Here is an 18,356-nt window from a genome sequence, read left to right on the forward strand (position 1 = left end):
GGCATACTTTTCATTTAAGGCTTGTTGCACTGCAGAAATTTGTTTTTTTAGTTATCACTCAACTGACAGATTTGATGCTATTACTAATTTATTTCTGTTCTGAATTAGTATTTTATATTTACTATAAAATACATTCTTAGTTATCTGTTTCATGTATTCCAATCTTTGTACGAGGGTAAATCAAATATAAACAGGATTTTTGTTCCTCAGCGTCTACAGTTGGTAGGACTGAATCCGTACTTTAATTTGCTAGGGTGGAGTTATTAGGAGTGGGGAGAGCTGACCATTCTACACTCCCAACCAATTCGTCAGTAACACTCACAATGTCGGAGCAATAGGTCCACCCTTCCACTGCACAACGCATAATTATAAAATTTCTTGCTCGTGAAGGAGTTGAAGAGATGAAATTTGATTCATAAAAAAAGCATAGTTTAATGAAAACAAGAAATGTTTTTAAAACTCAACAAAATTTAATTGAAATATTTTGTATTGAAATGATGGAAGAATTTTCAACATTAGATCATTTTCAAATATATTTATCAGAAAAAATAAATTGATTTGAAAATGATATAAAAGAATTCAATAAGTGTTAATTGAGCTTTGTCAAATGAAATTTAATATTGATATGATAATAAAACTTAAATGATTTTGGAAGTATAATTTGGTTGTTTATTTATTATGAAAATAATAAATCCCCAATATCTATGACAGAATGGTAGCATTCGCCTTTAATCTGGAGGTCCCAGGTTCGAATCCTGGTCAGGCATGGCATTTTTCATATGCTATAAATTTCCATATTACATTCCCATATAAAAGCTAAGCTTCTGTGGTGAATTAATTAATTAATAAAAAAAAAAATATATATATATATAAAGTTTTTACTTTGAGATATAACAAAAAATGAATTTAAGATGTCCATTAATTTTTTTGTGGTCATTAATGTGTGTTATTATCATCATCATCATCATGTGCTTGACAAAATTTTGAATTTTCTAAAATATATCATTTCTTTAAAGAATTCACTTGTTTTCTCCAATCAGTTTTCCAGCTACTGCCAAGTCTGGGTTTTGTGTATAGGCAAATATAATTCCTACTGCTACTGGCTTGCTAGGCTTGAAGTAACTGTAGATGTAAGTGTAAATGTACCAGTAAACATGTATTCTGGAACAATTCAGTTTGACCACTCCTGAGACGTATGGTTAATTGAAACACAACCATCAAAGAATACCAGTATCTATGGTGTAGCATTCAAATCCATATAAAAATCTCATATCTTAGAACTCTTAACTTCAAAAATCAGCTGATTTTGCCTTGATGAGAATTCAGTGAAAATAAATCGTTTTTCTTTAAAAATAATACATCTTTATTAAGCCAAGTGTTTTGACGATCATTTTTTTCTTTTACTTTGTTTTATTTTGAATTATTTTAATTTTAAATCTGTTCATTATAAAAATATTGATAGAGTATGATTATAAATGTAATCTGTTTTTAAAATTTTAATACCTTTCAGTTACCCAGCGCTATTAGTGATGCCAAATGGTATATCAGACGAGACATTACGCAGATTTTATCGATGTTATAGACATGGACGAGTGCCAGTAATAACGTGGCGACATCCAAGAACAAAGGCACTTTTACTTCGTGGTGCTGGATACCATGGTAAAGGTGTCATGGGGATGCTTAAAAGTACTCATCCATCATCTGCCGGTCAGTTTTTTAATTTATATTTTTAACAGTAATATTTTTCTAATATGGAGTTTGGTATATATAAACAGTTTAGTGCAGTGGTTCCCAAAAGTTTCCAAGTCGTGGTGCCCTTTCCGAGTCATGGCACTATTTTTCAATTAAAATTTTCCCACGGCACCCTACCGTAAGTAAATGACTACTCATAAGTAAGAGATATAAATAAATAAAATTTGTTTATCTTCATTACTTTTTTTACTTTATTAACATTAAATTAATAATTATAAATGTCTTGGTTCAATTAATTATGAAGCTTTTACAATATATTGCGGTGCCCCTGTGAATAGGCCGTGGCTTTCCGGGGGCGCTGCAGTGCACAGTTTGGGAATCTCTGATTTAGTGAATTAAATCCTAGCAGCAAACTATTGTTATTTTCTTAATAATTTATGTTAATTTTAATTTAAATTTGTTGTTAAATATTCTTGTTATACTGTGAATTTACAGCTCTAGACTTTTTAGGAACTGAAAATAGTTGTGGTATAATTGATATATAAATCAGTAAATGTCATTTAAACATAAAACTAAAGATTTTATTACAAATTAACTGCTAGTAACTACTCAATTCTCAATTTAACAGGATTTTTCACTGAAATGCATCCATCTTAATTAGACTTTCTTGTTTAACTCATTAAATTTTCCATTCATTTTTATTTGTCAATATATTTTTTTAATATTTTAATTTCTGTATACCACTAAATTTAAATACTGGATGATTTTTAACACATTTGGATGTGAATTTTTTCAGAAAATTGCAGTGTTTGTGACAATATTTTGCAAATGTGACATCCTATGAGCCATTAGTATTTTATTAAGATATTCCCATGCAGTATAGTTACTATGTAGGATAGCTTTTCTTTTGTTTAAAAACATCTTCTTGTATAATGGATAAGGACAGTTATTAGAGTAATTATTTGTACTTTGAAATAACATTTTTCTGGAATTAGCAAATTATGCACAACACAAAAGGATGAAGTTTTTAATCTGTTTACATTATACAAAAAAAACTTATGTCATTTTAGTGTACATAGTTTACTTACCAACAAAGGCACATAATCTTGATTACCACTGTGTTAAATCATCATGCATTGTTACCTACAAAATAGTAATACAAAGTGCGTAAAATATTTAAACAGTTGGAATAGATGTAAGCAGAGGAAAAAAGTAAAATTATCATTGTACGATAATACGAGTATAATGATTTTTAATTCCCAGCACAACATGTAATGTATGAGATACAGTACAGATTTAAACAAAGTACATTTTTAACCTTTTTGGAACTAACATACTGTAAATCCTAATACGTGCACAGACTAGGTTAAAAACTATTGTTAGTATCATGCCAGATTCGTTGCATTTGTGTCTAGGATTTATTACTTTCATTGTGTGAACAAATCACAGAAATTATGTAATACGAGTGAAATAATTTAAATTTTACTAAATGAAGAGTTAAGGGATAATGTGAAAACTAATGTTCTAATAATATTTTTGATGGTAATTACATGTCTGTGAATTAGGTTACTTTTAGTGTGTTTATTGGCAGTGAAACTGCATCAGTTGCTAATAAGAATAATCAACAACTAACAGAAATTGAATCTGAAACCCCTATTACAATTTCAAGTGAAACAAATCCACCAAATAAAAAGATAAAAATTAATATGTGTATTTCAAGATAACCTAATAGGCTCTTAGAACGCTGGTAACATGATCTTATTCTTTCTATTTTTAGCTGTTAGCGGTAACCTATCGATAGAGCAAGTAATTCCTTTTAATGCCAGTAGAGTTCAGCACATGTCGGTGAAAGAATTATATTAGTCACATTAACACAATGATAGTACTCAGATGATAAAGTTCTAAAATGAGTACACAACCGTATTTTGTGCAGGTACTTAACTGCAATCACTTAAGCACAGTGGGAGTCCCAAAAAGGTTAATCATACTTAGATGGTTATACCATTCATGTACTTCTGTTTTAAAATTTTCAGGACTGTTTCTCCTATGAAAACTACTAGAGATTAAACATTTATTTTTATATCTATTTTGTTGAAAAATACGGTTTTAAGTGATTTGTCTTATTTCATGTGAAGATAATTTATGAATACAAAAATCTATTTATGCCAGACATTTTGATTTTTTTAAATTTCAAATTGTTAAGATATTTTATGATGTAATTAATTATTCATTTAGTATGTTTTTTTTAAATTTTACTTCCTGGTATCACACTTCGATATACTGCAAGAAGGAAAGTACAATAATCAGTTAATAAATGGGGTACAGGGTTTTTTCTCATTTCTCGATGTTTCATGATCCAGGTACCTCTAGAAACAAAAAAGGAGGTAATTTTGATGTGATTAAATGAAATTGGTGAAATTTTGTACAGATATTTGTGTATATGGGCAAATTGTTGGTAAATTTTGGGGTCAATATCTGCAGGTGGTAAGGTGGAGGTCAGTTTTCTCGAAATTTTTCAAATATAACTCCACTTTATATTAAGTATATGCATGCGTGCTTATCCTACTAATTTTTAAAAACTTTTACCCTAAATCCCTCTCCCATTCCCCAAAAATTGAGAAAAGTTACCTTTTTGTTTATTGCACATTTTTTTAACTGAATTATCCTAAACATAGCAGTAATGCTAATGACCCAAAAAAATACTTTGGGAGCAATATTGGTATGGTAAGTGGATCAAAGTTTAAAAATATTGATTTTTTGAGAATTTTTGGGGTTTATTTAGAGTTTCAGGTATTATTAAAAAGTTAAAACAATAAACTTTTGTGATAATATTACATTAAAATTTCATCATAATTCGTCCTTACTCCAAAAAAATCTTAGGTAACTTTTTATTGATTGTACAATTTTTAGTGGCATTTTTTTCAGTTTCTTCCATTTATCATAGTAAATGTAGAAAAATGTAAAAAAATTCTTGGAGAGTGATTTTGGAGGCGAGGGAGCAGAAAAAAATGATTTTTTGGGGTTTACTTAAAAATATAATGATAATATTGCAATAAAACTTTATCGCAAATTACCCCTTACCCGAAGAAAATTTTAGGTAAATTTTTCCATGCATAATTATTTTTCCACCATATAATCATTGCCAGGAAATTATTACAACTTTATTGTCAGCTTTTTTTTTTATTATTGTATATGATAAACAATAAACTTGGTAGACAATTATGTATTTTTTACATCCATGTAAAATTTGTTAATAATAAAATGATGTAATGAAATATAGCTATGTTTTATGTAGGTACATTGTATTTTTAAATGAACAGGTGTTTCAACATCAGATACAGCTTCATCACTTGAGCAGGAAAAATACGTATCAACGCTTGTAGCTGCAACACCGCAATCAGTATTAAGAACAGGTCAAGGTTCTGCTTGGGGTATGTCTGACAGTAGTCTTAGTATAAATTCATTGCTATTAGCAGCTGAAGATAACCCGCTTACACCTGAAACGTCACGTAGAGCTAATCCATTCAATAAACAAGTTGGAACTATTGGGTAAATTATTTTGTCTTAATTTTCCATTAAAATTTAAAATTAAATTCCATTAAAATTTGTACCTTTGTGTGTGTGTGTGTGTGTGTGTGTGTGTGTGTGTGTGTGTGTGTGTGTGTGTGTGTGTGTGTGTGTGTGTGTGTGTGTGTGTGTGTGTGTGTGTGTGTGTGTGTGTGTGTGTGTGTGTGTGTGTGTGTGTGTGTGTGTGTGTGTGTGTGTGTGTGTCTGCATGCATTTTCTAGGGGTATTTTTCATTTAAAATAAACTATTAATACTTCCATGTTTTAACATGCTTGAGGGCTGATAGATCAACAATATAATAATATTAATTTAATTAATTTCTTACATGTGTACTGATGACCTTTAACAATATATGCAAGGGAATATATCTTACTTTATTTTAAGGTAGTTGAGTACATGTACCATTTTTTCCTAATGTGTAAAAATCTTTTTTAATAAAAAATGCTGATCATATAAATTTTTAGTTTTTAGTCACAGAAAATGGAAAACCTACCAAAATGAATATTTATTTTATAGAATTATAGAAAAAATGTATCACTTTATTTAATAATATTTTTAAAATCAATGAATTTACTTTGCAATAACATACAAGGAAGATAAGATATTCTTACATAGTAATTAATTTTTTTCTAATGAAAATTGCATTTGTATGAAGAAAATAAACATTTAAAAAGCCACAGTACTTGCTAGTTGCATTCATTGACAAGTGTTATTTATTCAAGCATCTTTGTTTTTAAAAAATAAACAAAAATATCTCTGGCAAGACATATTAAACATTTTTATTTAGGTTTGTTAAAAAAACGATCTCTTAAATAGATTTATCAAAAATTAAATATCTGCATTTATATATATATTTGTTTATTTTATAATGTTTATACTTTTAACAGATCAAGTGGTGGCAAAGCTGGTAAAAGTTTTGGACGTTGGGGATCATTAAAGGAGCGACGGAATAGTTCACAAGGTACTATGGTACAAGGTCCAGGTGGTTTAAGATTACCTATAAATCCTGCTAGACTATCAGCCGATTCTGATTCTGGTACTGAGTGCGTCCAGACACTTCAGCGGGCCACCCTTTATATTCTTGGAGAGAAAGCACAGATGAAGGTATGTATTTTTTCAAATATTCATTCAAAAATTTTTTTGATTTTCTATGAGTTGAAATTATTAACCTTAAATTTGTTGTTTTTAATAAACAGGGCGTTAAAGGGGATGCTGTCCCTAAAACAGATTTCATACCTGTTGAATATGCTGATGTAAGGCATACAAAAGCTGCTTTTAAGAAACTTATGAGGGCTTGTGTTCCCAGTTCAACCAGTCAGGAACCTGAAAACTCATTTCACAGGTATTTATATTAGGCAGATAAATATTTTTGTCAGATGTACATAAATATTTTCATATTTATTTTATAGTAAACCCTTTTTTTATTGTTTTCAGTTTTTAAATCTGCTTTTAATTTTTTTTCATGTCAGTAATGTAATAATTTCCTTGATGTGTTAGAACACACACACACACATATATATATATAGCTCCTAAGGTTAGGCCTATTAATTAGCTAATAATTAGCCTATTATTTATTAATAGGCCTAATATTAGCCCTAAGGTTTTATATATATATATATATATAAATGTTTAATTTTAATTATTGATTGGTTAGTTGATAAAGCATATTAACTTCTAATAGAACTTTAACTAACATGGTTGTAATATAGTGGTAACGTTAACTTCTTTGTTTATGAAATCAAAAAAACATCTGAATTTTTCTGCTGATTATGATGTTATGATATACTCTGTGATTTAAAAAGGAGCACAACTTTAAAAATATAAAATTTTATTTAGATAACTTACAGATTCAGTTGAGGTCTGATTTCATAGAAAAACACATCAACTTTTGACTCTCATAGTTCATTAGTGCTGATTTTGACTACCAGTGCTGTCATCAGTGTTATTAAAAATGGATACGTTTACTGGCACGGAACATGCTCACTGTGCGTTTTGGTTTCACAATTTGCAGTGAGTAATTGCAGTTCATCGTAATTTTCATGGAGAGTACAGTAGGGCCCCTCCTAGTAGGCATACAATTTAAATCGTGGCACTAAACCTTCATTGAGATGAGATTGGTTGTTCTATTAAACATGTAAAATCTGCATGCATGGGCATTATGCTTAATGCCCATGCATCCCTGAAGCTACTGTGAAACAACTCTGAGAATGTCTAACTATGATTCAACATATTACAGATGACGATAAAGTTGCTCGGCTGCATTTTTATGTGGAAATGGATAGATTTGAGATAACTATACATTTTTAGACAGTTTAGTTTTTAGTGATAAGTCAACATTACGCATCAGCAGCAAGGTGAACACCCATAACTGCCAAATATGGAGTAGTGAAAACCTTAATGAAACCTTGCAACACATTCATGATAGCCCTAAGGTCAATATTTTTTGTGCCCTAAGCAAAGTCTGTATAGCCCATTCTTCCTCGAGGCAACCATAAGTAATACTGTTTACCTGGACATACTTCAAAATTTTCTAATTCCCCAGTTAGACCATGATGACAAAGATGGATGCAATTACTATCAGAAATATGGAGCACCATCTCACTTCCACCTACAAGTTTGAGATTTTCTTGATACGCGATTCCCAGCTCAGTGGATTGGTCATGAAGGTTACCTCCCCCCCAGATTTGACCCCATTAGGTTTTTTCTTGTGGGGTTTCAATAAAGATTGGGTTTATGTACCACCTTTGCCTCCTGATCTTGTTGAGCTAAGATTTCAAATTAATGCCGCAGCTGCAGAGGTAACGCCCGACTTACTGTGTACAGTCTGGAATGAACTGTCAGATGAGATGTTTGTCACATTGCAGATATCCATATCGAACCAAAGTGAATGTTGGGTGACAAAACTTGACATATTTTTTTATGAAATGAGATCTCAATCGAATCTATAAGTTATTTCAATAAATTTTTATATGCTTTTAAAGTTGTGAAGTCCGTTTTAAATCACCTGGTATATAAGTTTTTCATAATTAAAAGAGTTGTATTTATTTTACCTTTTTTTTGCATTTTAATTAATATTTCATGTCATTCAGTATTTATTCATATTAGTTTATATGTTATGTAATAGCATTTTACATTATAAACACTTATCTACTAACATTGAATTTAAGCTGCACTTATATACAAAATTTAACTTTCAAATTGTAGTGGGCTCATAAACTTGTCATTGCGGCAGTATTTTTTTGAAGTATACAATAATAATCTTCTTACTGCTTTCAGTATTTGATTAGTGGTTCTTGAATAGATTAAAAATATTGCTATCATTTTAACCTATAAATGATGCATCCAGCCGTCATTAACAGTAGTTTCGAACAAATTACAATGCTTCATTAATCTCATACCTGTTCAATTAAGAATAACAGTCCTTTCTAGAATTCTTGTTCACTGTCCAGTTAAAATTAATCCTTATAATGTCTTTTTATAACTTTTCTTTCTACTAAACATTCTGTTGGATTCTACATTGTGTAATGCCTTCTCTACATATACAAATGCAAAGAGGTGGCTGTATTCTTATATATTCTTCTTATATGTACATTCTAAGATTTAGTGTGAGGAACTGAATGTTCTTGGTTGGATGTTGTTCCACAATATCATTATAAAATGTTTATCATAAAAATTGCCAAAATAAATTAAAAATACTATATTGTTATCAGTTTTGTTTTTGATACATTGTCTCATGGCCTGCTCCATTCAATTACTGATTGACTCATTTTTAATGTAAATTAACTTCATGTTTTGTAAAATGTTAATTTGTCATAACACATATGTATGTATTATGGTTAAACCAATGTATTTAGATTCATTTGAATATTCAGATCTTTAACTTGCTTTATACTTTTTCTTATTGCTCATAATCCATTTTAACTGCAGCGTAAGAATCTTGTATAGATGTACAGTCCTGGGCATTATTCACTTTGTTTCAAAACACATAAATAAATTGATTTAGTGAAATATTTTGTATCTAAACAGTTATCTCATTTGTTCAACCCTGCATATTCAGCTACCAGTGTTCGATACCATTTGTTTTGCTGATCCCTACATAAAGTAGAGTGCTAAATTCAAATCCAGTGATCAAAGAGGCTGATAGTCTTTCAAGATGATCCGATTTTAAAAGACATCACGTATTGATATATTTGTCCTATATGTTTAGGAGGTATGATATCACTTTTTTAACCCAAATAAATAATCTATATTAACATTTTCCTCAAAGAAGGTACTATTTCTGTAAAGTCCAATCTACATTCTTATTTTTGATTATGTAAAATTTTATAAATAAATGATTACATACATATATTCTGGGAATAATTAGATTCCTCAAATAAATCAAAGCTTCAACTGTAAATTGACATCAAGCACTTTAAAATTTCATGAAAGTAGGGAAAAATTATTTTGAGTTGAGTAATAACTGTGAGGTATTATTCCCTCAGTACTTAACTCTGTGCATAGTGACTTTCTGAGCAAGTTTATATAATAAAATTGTGTAATTGGCAGAATCATGAATGACAAGGCACAACTAAATAAATTTTGTTGGTTGTTCGCTTTGAAAAAAGATTGCATTTACCATCATTTTCAATTTCCAAATTGTTTATTCTTTGGCATAATTCAGTGAAGGAAAATCATTTTATACATATTTTATAAAAATTGATGCTCTTTTAGTGTTAACTATACAGGCTAAATTATCCAAACACATTAACCTTCTTTTGTCATATAGGTGTAAAATATAGAATGAGAAAATAGCAAAGAGTAATGTAAATTTATTTATTTTTTTTAGTCTTTTTTTAGTTAACTTGGAAATTATATATTAGGAAATAAAAAATACAAAAAATATTTGTTTTGAAATAAATTTTTGTAAATTGTTTTGGAATGTTTTATTTCAACCACCACACATAAATATATTTATTTATTATATTCTCACTTTACATTTTTTTGATCAGTAGCAGTACCTGCCATTGATATTACATACTGTATATATAAAATTGAATTTTTTTATATATTACATTTTTCAGCAAAACAGCTGCTGTTTTATCTTTTAATTTTATGTAAAAAGAAGAAGAGATTGATGAAATAAATAAACATTAATTTACAAATAATGAATTAAAAATAATAATATTTATAATTTGAGTATGTACACAATACATCATATCAGATTTGTCCAGGTTGGTGGAGAATTCGGAATGGTTGCAACAAATTAAAAATGTAATGCAACTTGCTGGAGCTGTCGTAGATCTGTTAGACGTGCAAGGTTCATCTGTTATTATTTGTCTAGAGGATGGCTGGGATATTACATGTCAGGTAAGGTATTGAAAAATTTTAAAAAATACCCTTCAAAATTTAAGATTGTTTTTTTATATGGAATCTCTGTTCCCATATTTATCTTTAGAAATGAATACGTATCACAAATTTTCAATAAGAATTGAACAATTTTATTGTTGTAAAAGACGTTTTAACTAATTATAATGATATTTAAATTTAAACCAGTTTATAAGCTTATTCAGTTTTAAAATATTGATTTTCTTTAAATTGCTTAAGTTAATGAGCATTGTCATTCTAAGGCACAACGAATTTTAGTTGGTAGCAATATCTGGTTTTTTTTTGGTTTTTTTTTAAGGTCTTGCCGTTCACATATATGTTAACAAAGGGAACTGTGGGAAGTAGTAGACTGTATAAAATAGTATTAAAAAAAAATCACCTTAAATTTTATAGCTGTAAAAAATCATTAATAGAAATGATTGTTTACTTTTTATAAGGTCCTTATGTTTAACAATGTTCAATAGGATAAAAAATAAAAGCCGTTAAAACCGGTTGCTCTATATTAGGTATGTTATAACACTTAGATTTGATCATGTAGCATGTTTAGAGATACTGCATCACCCATGTCAAGAGAATATAAAAAAAATCACCAAGATGGTAGAATAACTTCCACTTCTGTGTTGGAGCTTATAGATTTGGCATTTTTAATACTTAACATCTAGGCAAAATAATTTGTTAAAATCAAATTCTCACTTCTCCCTCAAAAAGCTTGTCGAAGTAATCACAATTATTTAAAGATTCTATGCTGAAGTCATTGATTAAAATGAATTATATAATATTAACTAATTTTATAGTTTTAATTAATTTTTACTTTCAACTGCTTGTTTTATTTTTTTTTTGCCTTTAGATATCTTCAGTTGCCCAACTTTGTTTGGATCCTCATTACCGAACATTAGAGGGGTTTAGAACACTAGTCGAAAAGGAGTGGCTTGCATTTGGTCATAGGTTTAGTCATAGGAGTAATCTTGCTGCCAGTTCTTCACAAGCAAGTGGGTTTGCTCCCACATTTCTTCAGTTCCTTGATGTTGTGCATCAGGTTAGCCTTTACTTTTAGGGGGTTTTTTTTTTTTTAATAATTAAGATTATTTAATTAATAATTTAGAGTTGATTAGAAAATTTTCAGGAAAGTGGAAAAATGTTGAAGAAGTGCATTATCCATAAGGAAAAAGAAGAAGTGGAACTTCTCAACCAAAAAGGAGAAAAATTAGACATATTCTTTTATAAATAGTAATGATAAATCAATAGTAAGTAGATAACAGTTTCCAGGATAAAAATATTAAACAAGCACATAGTTTCCTTAAAATATATCTAGATTAGTATTGATTTAAAATAAAAGTATTTGTCATTAAATGTTTAAATCTTGAAATAGTTTACAGTAATTTTATGTTTCGTAAAATAAAAGTTAATTTTTTTTAAACTTTTTTTTTGTTTCCTCAATTAGATGTATGTATTTTATTTCCTGGGTGACTTGTTAAGTAACAATGTTCCAGAAATGTAAGGATTGTCTATAGTTTCCTTAAACCTACCCTTCTTCATGCTGTAATTCAAATGGTGCTGTCTAGTTTTGTATTGGTGAACTTCTGTTGCTATAAATGTACATATGAACTAAATTGAGTATCCTGACTCTGTAGGAGAAGACACCCTCTGTGTCACTGTTTTGGTCGCCATGCCGCCCCCTCCATACCTAGTCTTAATGGGCTTTACCGGAGATCATCTTCAGTACCTCGGCAATAACATCTTTCAGTCTAGCCTGAGCCAGGATGCCAACGATGCGAATGTCACAAGGCTGTAAAAAATATAGTTTTAAATAAATATTAGTTGTCTGCAAAAAAAGTTTTGTATTCCAGTACTTACAAGTCCAAAAAATGTATTAATTAATTAATAATTTTTATATTTATTAATTTTTTTTCAGACGTTTGTGCATATCTATAGATGTATACTGGTCTGTCTGATTGACTGATTTTCTTTAAACTTGTTAGATGGTACTTTCAACGAGAAAGAATGTATTAAATTTTTGAAAAATCGTTGAAATCTTTCTTTGATCACTTTAGACAAAAAGTTTTTTTTTACAAAAGTTAAATTTTTTTATCAAGATCATAAATTACCAAAACTTTTTATTTAATATTTCCCCTCCCCAAAATATATATATTTTTTCTTTTTTTAGCTGTATCTTGCTTCAGAAAAGGATTAATTTACATAATTTTTTACATTTCTGTTTTTTACAACAGTAGACCTTCAAACCACTATATGAAGTTTTGCTTGTCTCATTGCAGTGGTCTGTAAAAAATATTTTTTTTTAATTTAAAAAAAAATTAAAATTTATTTTAAATTTAAATCCATCTCACAAGTTACCCATTTTATTTAAAAATTTTAAATCATAATTTTTTGATAGCCCTTACTCTTTAGTATTTCTTGAAAAAGGAAATTAGCCAAAATTTTTAGCTCCTTTTCAGAAAATTATAATTTGTTTATTTAGAATTATGGCTGTATCCTTATTTTTTTTTTTTTAATTTATTATCCCACTTGGAGATTATTTTGTTAAAAATTAATTTTGCACAATAGTTCCACCATTCAACTTCATTAAGTCCTTCACTTATACAGAAATAATCAGTTATTTTGTGTTTTTTGTCGTAAAATTAAAAATAATATTTTTATTCTATTAAAATAGATATTGTTTTTCAGTAAAAAGGAATTATTTTATCATAAAGGTACAAATACAACAAAATGATTGATTTGAAAAAAATGATATGCTGACTTTTTTTGGTCTGGATCCATCTCAGCAGCTGAAAGCAAACCCATAGCTTAAAGATTTTGATCTCAAGCTTTTATACCACAATCTGATGGAACCAGATAATAAAACTGAATTTGGAAATAATCAGATTCTTGTTACACAGCTTCATAAAAATCATTATTTTTGTAAAATACTTTCTGCAAATGCATATTGCACTCCTGACCAATGCTGCATTATGATTGAACAGCTCTGACTGGGAACAAAATTATGCCATAACCAAATCTAGTAATAGTTTTGCAATGAATGATTTAAAAATTAACAAACCTGTGTGCCAATTGGTAGAAAGAAGAATTAAATATAATTTTTAAGTTGAAGTACAGTGAAACCTCTGCAAAACAGGAATCTTTTCAAACATGCCTTTTCTTAAGTCCTGGTTTATTTTAGTATAATTTAATCTTTTCCAGACGAAAAAATCTGTAATATGGAATCTGAAAAGAAATATGGATTTTATTTTTAATTTCTTGTGTTAAAATTATCCCATAAGATGGAAAGAAATAAAAAACAGTATAGCCTGAAATAAAACAAAAGTGATTAAAAGCAGATTATACATAAACCATGATTTGTAAAATAATAAATGCAGTAGATGACTAATAGTTACTTAACATGAGATACCCATTTATGCAAGATACATTTACGAGTAAAATTTCCAGCCTATTAGCTGACAGGTCATTAATAAAGAAGTATGGCAGCAGATGACAGCTTATGTAAACAATCCATGTGTTGTATTTTGTCAGCAAGTTTCTTAAAAAAATTTCTAAAAATTGGGAATAATTTTAATCAATACCATGAACACTGTAATTGGAAGCAGTAATAATTTTCATTTTGTTGTAAGCATTAATTATTGTTCTAGTTTTGTATTTTGATTGTTCAATATCCATTTAGAGTTTTAAATACAGTACTCGATATTATAACAATTTTTTGATTATTATTTTATTTTAGAATCTGTGTTAGTTATGTTGTATTTTAGGATAAGTGTATTTTCTTATTTTTAAGGGTAACTTTCAAGTGAATTATAACTAACTTGAAATGTAATTTTTAACTTGAAGATAGACATAGTGTTTTATATTTATGGTATAGTATCTGTGAATGAAAACAATTAAGTTTTATTTGTAGCTATTACAAATCAGTGGTTATTTGGTTTTCATAAATGAAATCCAACTAACCGCTGCAGTTAGACAAAATTTATACAGTAAACGGTATAATTTGTATTCTCCAAAGATAACCTATTTCAGTTTTGCAATTTTTAAAAACTATCAAATAAATTAGTACATCAATTTCCGGAATATTCCGAACGTATATCATTGTGAAACTTTATTTTAAAGTCATATAATTCATTCCACAGGCCCTTATTACAAGTTAGCTCAATTTTTAATGAAACTCTGCTAGACGGAAACCTCTTCAAAATCACTTTCTTCATCAGATTCTGTTACGGGAAGGTTTTACTGTATTATACTTTTTTTTGTTTATTCTTTACATAAAATAGTTTAATAATAACTAGTTTTTATTAATTTTATTTCACAGATACACTGCCAGTTTCCATTAGCATTTGAGTTCAATGATTATTATCTACGGTTTCTAGCATATCATTCAGTCTCATGTCGTTTTAGAACATTTTTATTAGATTGTGAATTAGAAAGAGTGGAATGTGGAATTGCTGCTGTTGAAGATAAACGAGGTTCCTTAACATCACATCATAAAGGAGTTGATACTGGATCTGATGATGAAGGAATATATCCTGGTTGGTACATTAATAATATATTTTTATATCTCTGTTTGTAATTTACAAATAAATATAATTAATTGTTAACTGTTTATAAAATATAATGTGAACCAACATTAATCACTCCTAGAAAGATTTAAAGAAACAAAAAATAACTTGCTGAACCTTAAATCAGGCGATTAGATTTCATGTGGTGCATTTTAAAATTTATTGTAAATTATTTTGTATTCAATTAATTATTTTATGTAAACAGAAAATAAACTTTGAAATGAAATAACAGTTATGGTTTTAATGAAAATACTGTTCTTTATACTTTTTTTATACATAAGAACATAAAAATTTGAAATTGGAAACCTTTATCAAACAAATTTCTTATCCCCTTGTTAATCTCGAGGATATCTTTTTGGTTGTTAATTTAACAATATACAAAGCTTTTATATAATTTGAATTTAATTTTATGACTTTATTTAAAGTTACAATATATTTCAGAATTTTTAGCTAATGCTATTAGATTTACTTCCCCAATAACCTTTTTTTTTTGTTGTTTTGTTAGTGGTTGTAGAACACTTCATTCAATTTCCAAATCTCTGGTGCCACTCTCAAAAACAGGCAAAAAAATTTGATTTAGGTATCATCTAACTGTGAATCAGAATATAATAAAAATTTAATATTATCTATATTGTTAACTTAACGATTTATTAGACATCAGGTTTACTATTTATAAATATCAAAAGGCTGATGTTCAGCTGTAAACAACTCTATTGATTTCAATGAAAAAATATTATTTAAACTATTTAGATATAACAAGTGCATTCAAAGTTTAGCATAACTAAATGAAAAATGCAATCTATTTAACCAATTTTTGTCACCTCTGTTGGTTGAAAATGGATACTTTTAGGTTTGACAGTTAAAAGATTAAATGTGTAATGCATTTTTCATTATTTTAATCAACTAATGGGTTGCGTACATAAATATTTTGTATACTACTTTTTAATATATCAGCAATTGTTCATCTGTATTTCAAGCATCTTAAAATGAATTTTAATGTTACCTTATTTAGTTTATATATTGCCACACGATTCAGTTATATTAGAATGTTTGAAAGTGGAATAAATTGCTAAGCCAGTTATCACTCTATATCTCTTTACCTAATATTGTGTTACCAGATTACATTTTATCTTAAATTACTTTACAAATTTTACATTTTTAATGTAGGTTTATAATGTTTTAAGTGCTCATGTTTAATTGTAAGGATAATCTACTTTTTGCTTTTATAGGAGGTCGATTGGCTGGAACACATGTCGGACCAAATTTAGGCCAATCAGTATTTGATTACATTGAAAAACAACATAGTAGAGCTCCAATTTTCTTCAATTTTATGTATACACCTGATACAGAGCATCCGGTAATTTCTGTTGATTTTACTTATTTTTATTGTTATATGTATCAATCAAGCCTTAGGCTAGTAATAACCTGGATTTACAGGAAAGAATAAAGAGTGACTCAGAGTATTCTACAATATTTTCAGTTCAGTGATTGATAATTGATAATAAAACAAAAGAAAATTCTGCTACTTTAGTAATATATATATATATATTATATTATATATAACTCCCGAGACTATTATAAAATTTTTGGTCAAGCTCTTCAAAGATATGAACCACCCACCCTTATGCTGAGAGGAAAAAAAGGAAATATGGCCCACACCAATAAAGAAAATGCTGAAATTTTGGCAGAAACCTTCAATAGACTCCTCAACTGTGACGACTCCCCAACTCCCCAGAGCTTTTTGAGATTGAAGACTTTTTGAGACACTGAAACTCCAGTTAAAACTTCACCGGTAAATATCAACCCGCCAACAATTCAAGAAGTTCTCGCAGCCTTAAATGAAATAAAAAACTACAAAGCAAGCGGAGAAGACCAGCTTTTCGCAGAACTCTGGAAACACTCATCAGTTTATTCAGTCAAAACTTCCCTACATCCATGCCTCGTGAAAATATGAAACGAAGAAAAACTTCCAGAACACTGGACCACAGCCCTCATTCATCCATTACATAAAAAAGGGGATAAAACTAATCTGGAAAACTACAGAGGCATATCTCTCCTGGATTGCACATACAAAATCCTGTCGAGAATCATATACAACCGATGCAAAGAACAACTTGAACTGGAACTTGCGGAATACCAAGGGGGATTTAGGCCATGGAGAGGTTGCCCGGAGCAAATAATATCCCTAAAACTTATGATAGACTTATATAAAGGACGGAAAAAACAACTAATAATCACCTTCGTCGACTTTAAAAGGGCCTATGATTGTATACACCGACCATCCATGCTGAATATTCTAAGAAACCTGGGCCTTCACCCTAAACTCGTAAACATGATAAAATTAACTTTAACCAATACCCAGTCCAGAGTGAAATTCAGAGGTGAACTCTCTCAACCCTTCTACATAAAAACTGGATTGAGGCAAGGAGACGGCCTCTCACCACTCCTTTTCAACTGTGCCCTCGAATTTGTCATGAGAAAATGGTATGAAATAAATCCCAAAAATATAAAAATGGGTACTAAGAAAAACTCCATCACACTAAATTGCCTAGGATTTGCAGATGGCCTCGCTCTTTGAGCAAATAATATTCAAGAAGCCAAAACACAAATCATGAGCCTTCAAAACCTAGCACAAAAGATAGGGCTTCATATCTCTTTAGAAAAAACTATATCTAGGGGAAATAATAACTTATAATTTAAATGAAAAAGTGACATGGCAAAACAGGACAAATAAAATGATTAAATCCCAAAAATTAACTCGGTCATCATATAACAAAAAATGTCTTTCTGGTAAAACAAAACTTAAACATTATAAAACTGTAGTACAGCCAGAAGTCACCTACGGAAGCGAGACCCTTTTCAAAATCACTCAGAAAAACCGAATTACAAAAATTCTGAAAATAGAGAGGAGAATTGTCAGAACGTGTATCAATAAAAAACACCAAATGAAGGCCAATGGTTGGGCCAAATGAGGTGGTGTATCGAGAAATACAGCCTGTTACTGATACTATGCAGAAAAAAAGAATCTCTTTCTTTGGTCATCTCATAAGGACACCGGAAACAAGACTGTCAAGAAATATCATTGAAAAGCTCTGGTTCCAAAAGCTAGAAGTAAGATGGATCAAAGAAATTAGAGAAGATATGAAAGAATTGGGAATTTCCCTGACTGAC

The 18,356-nt window shown here is 29.2% G+C and overlaps 1 protein-coding gene and 1 long non-coding RNA gene across 2 annotated transcripts in view; one reads left to right on the forward strand and one right to left on the reverse strand.

The window, feature by feature from the left end:
* Positions 1-18,356, forward strand: part of Sbf (SET domain binding factor) — a 145,991-nt gene that overhangs the window by 105,348 nt on the left and 22,287 nt on the right. The window contains exons 22-29 of the mRNA XM_075378127.1: positions 1,511-1,707; positions 5,013-5,241; positions 6,147-6,363; positions 6,456-6,601; positions 10,473-10,608; positions 11,474-11,662; positions 14,939-15,155; positions 16,415-16,542. Coding sequence (XP_075234242.1) covers positions 1,511-1,707; positions 5,013-5,241; positions 6,147-6,363; positions 6,456-6,601; positions 10,473-10,608; positions 11,474-11,662; positions 14,939-15,155; positions 16,415-16,542 — 1,459 coding nt within the window. The remainder of the gene's footprint in view (positions 1-1,510; positions 1,708-5,012; positions 5,242-6,146; positions 6,364-6,455; positions 6,602-10,472; positions 10,609-11,473; positions 11,663-14,938; positions 15,156-16,414; positions 16,543-18,356) is intronic.
* Positions 12,181-18,356, reverse strand: part of LOC142332034 (uncharacterized) — a 40,966-nt gene continuing 34,790 nt past the window's right edge. The window contains exons 2-3 of the long non-coding RNA XR_012758124.1: positions 13,682-13,845; positions 12,181-12,412 (exon numbers count right to left, since the gene is read on the reverse strand). This is a non-coding gene — a long non-coding RNA (uncharacterized LOC142332034). The remainder of the gene's footprint in view (positions 12,413-13,681; positions 13,846-18,356) is intronic.

The sequence above is a fragment of the Lycorma delicatula genome, chromosome 11, assembly GCF_047948215.1.
Source record: "Lycorma delicatula isolate Av1 chromosome 11, ASM4794821v1, whole genome shotgun sequence".
NCBI lineage: Eukaryota > Metazoa > Arthropoda > Insecta > Hemiptera > Fulgoridae > Lycorma > Lycorma delicatula.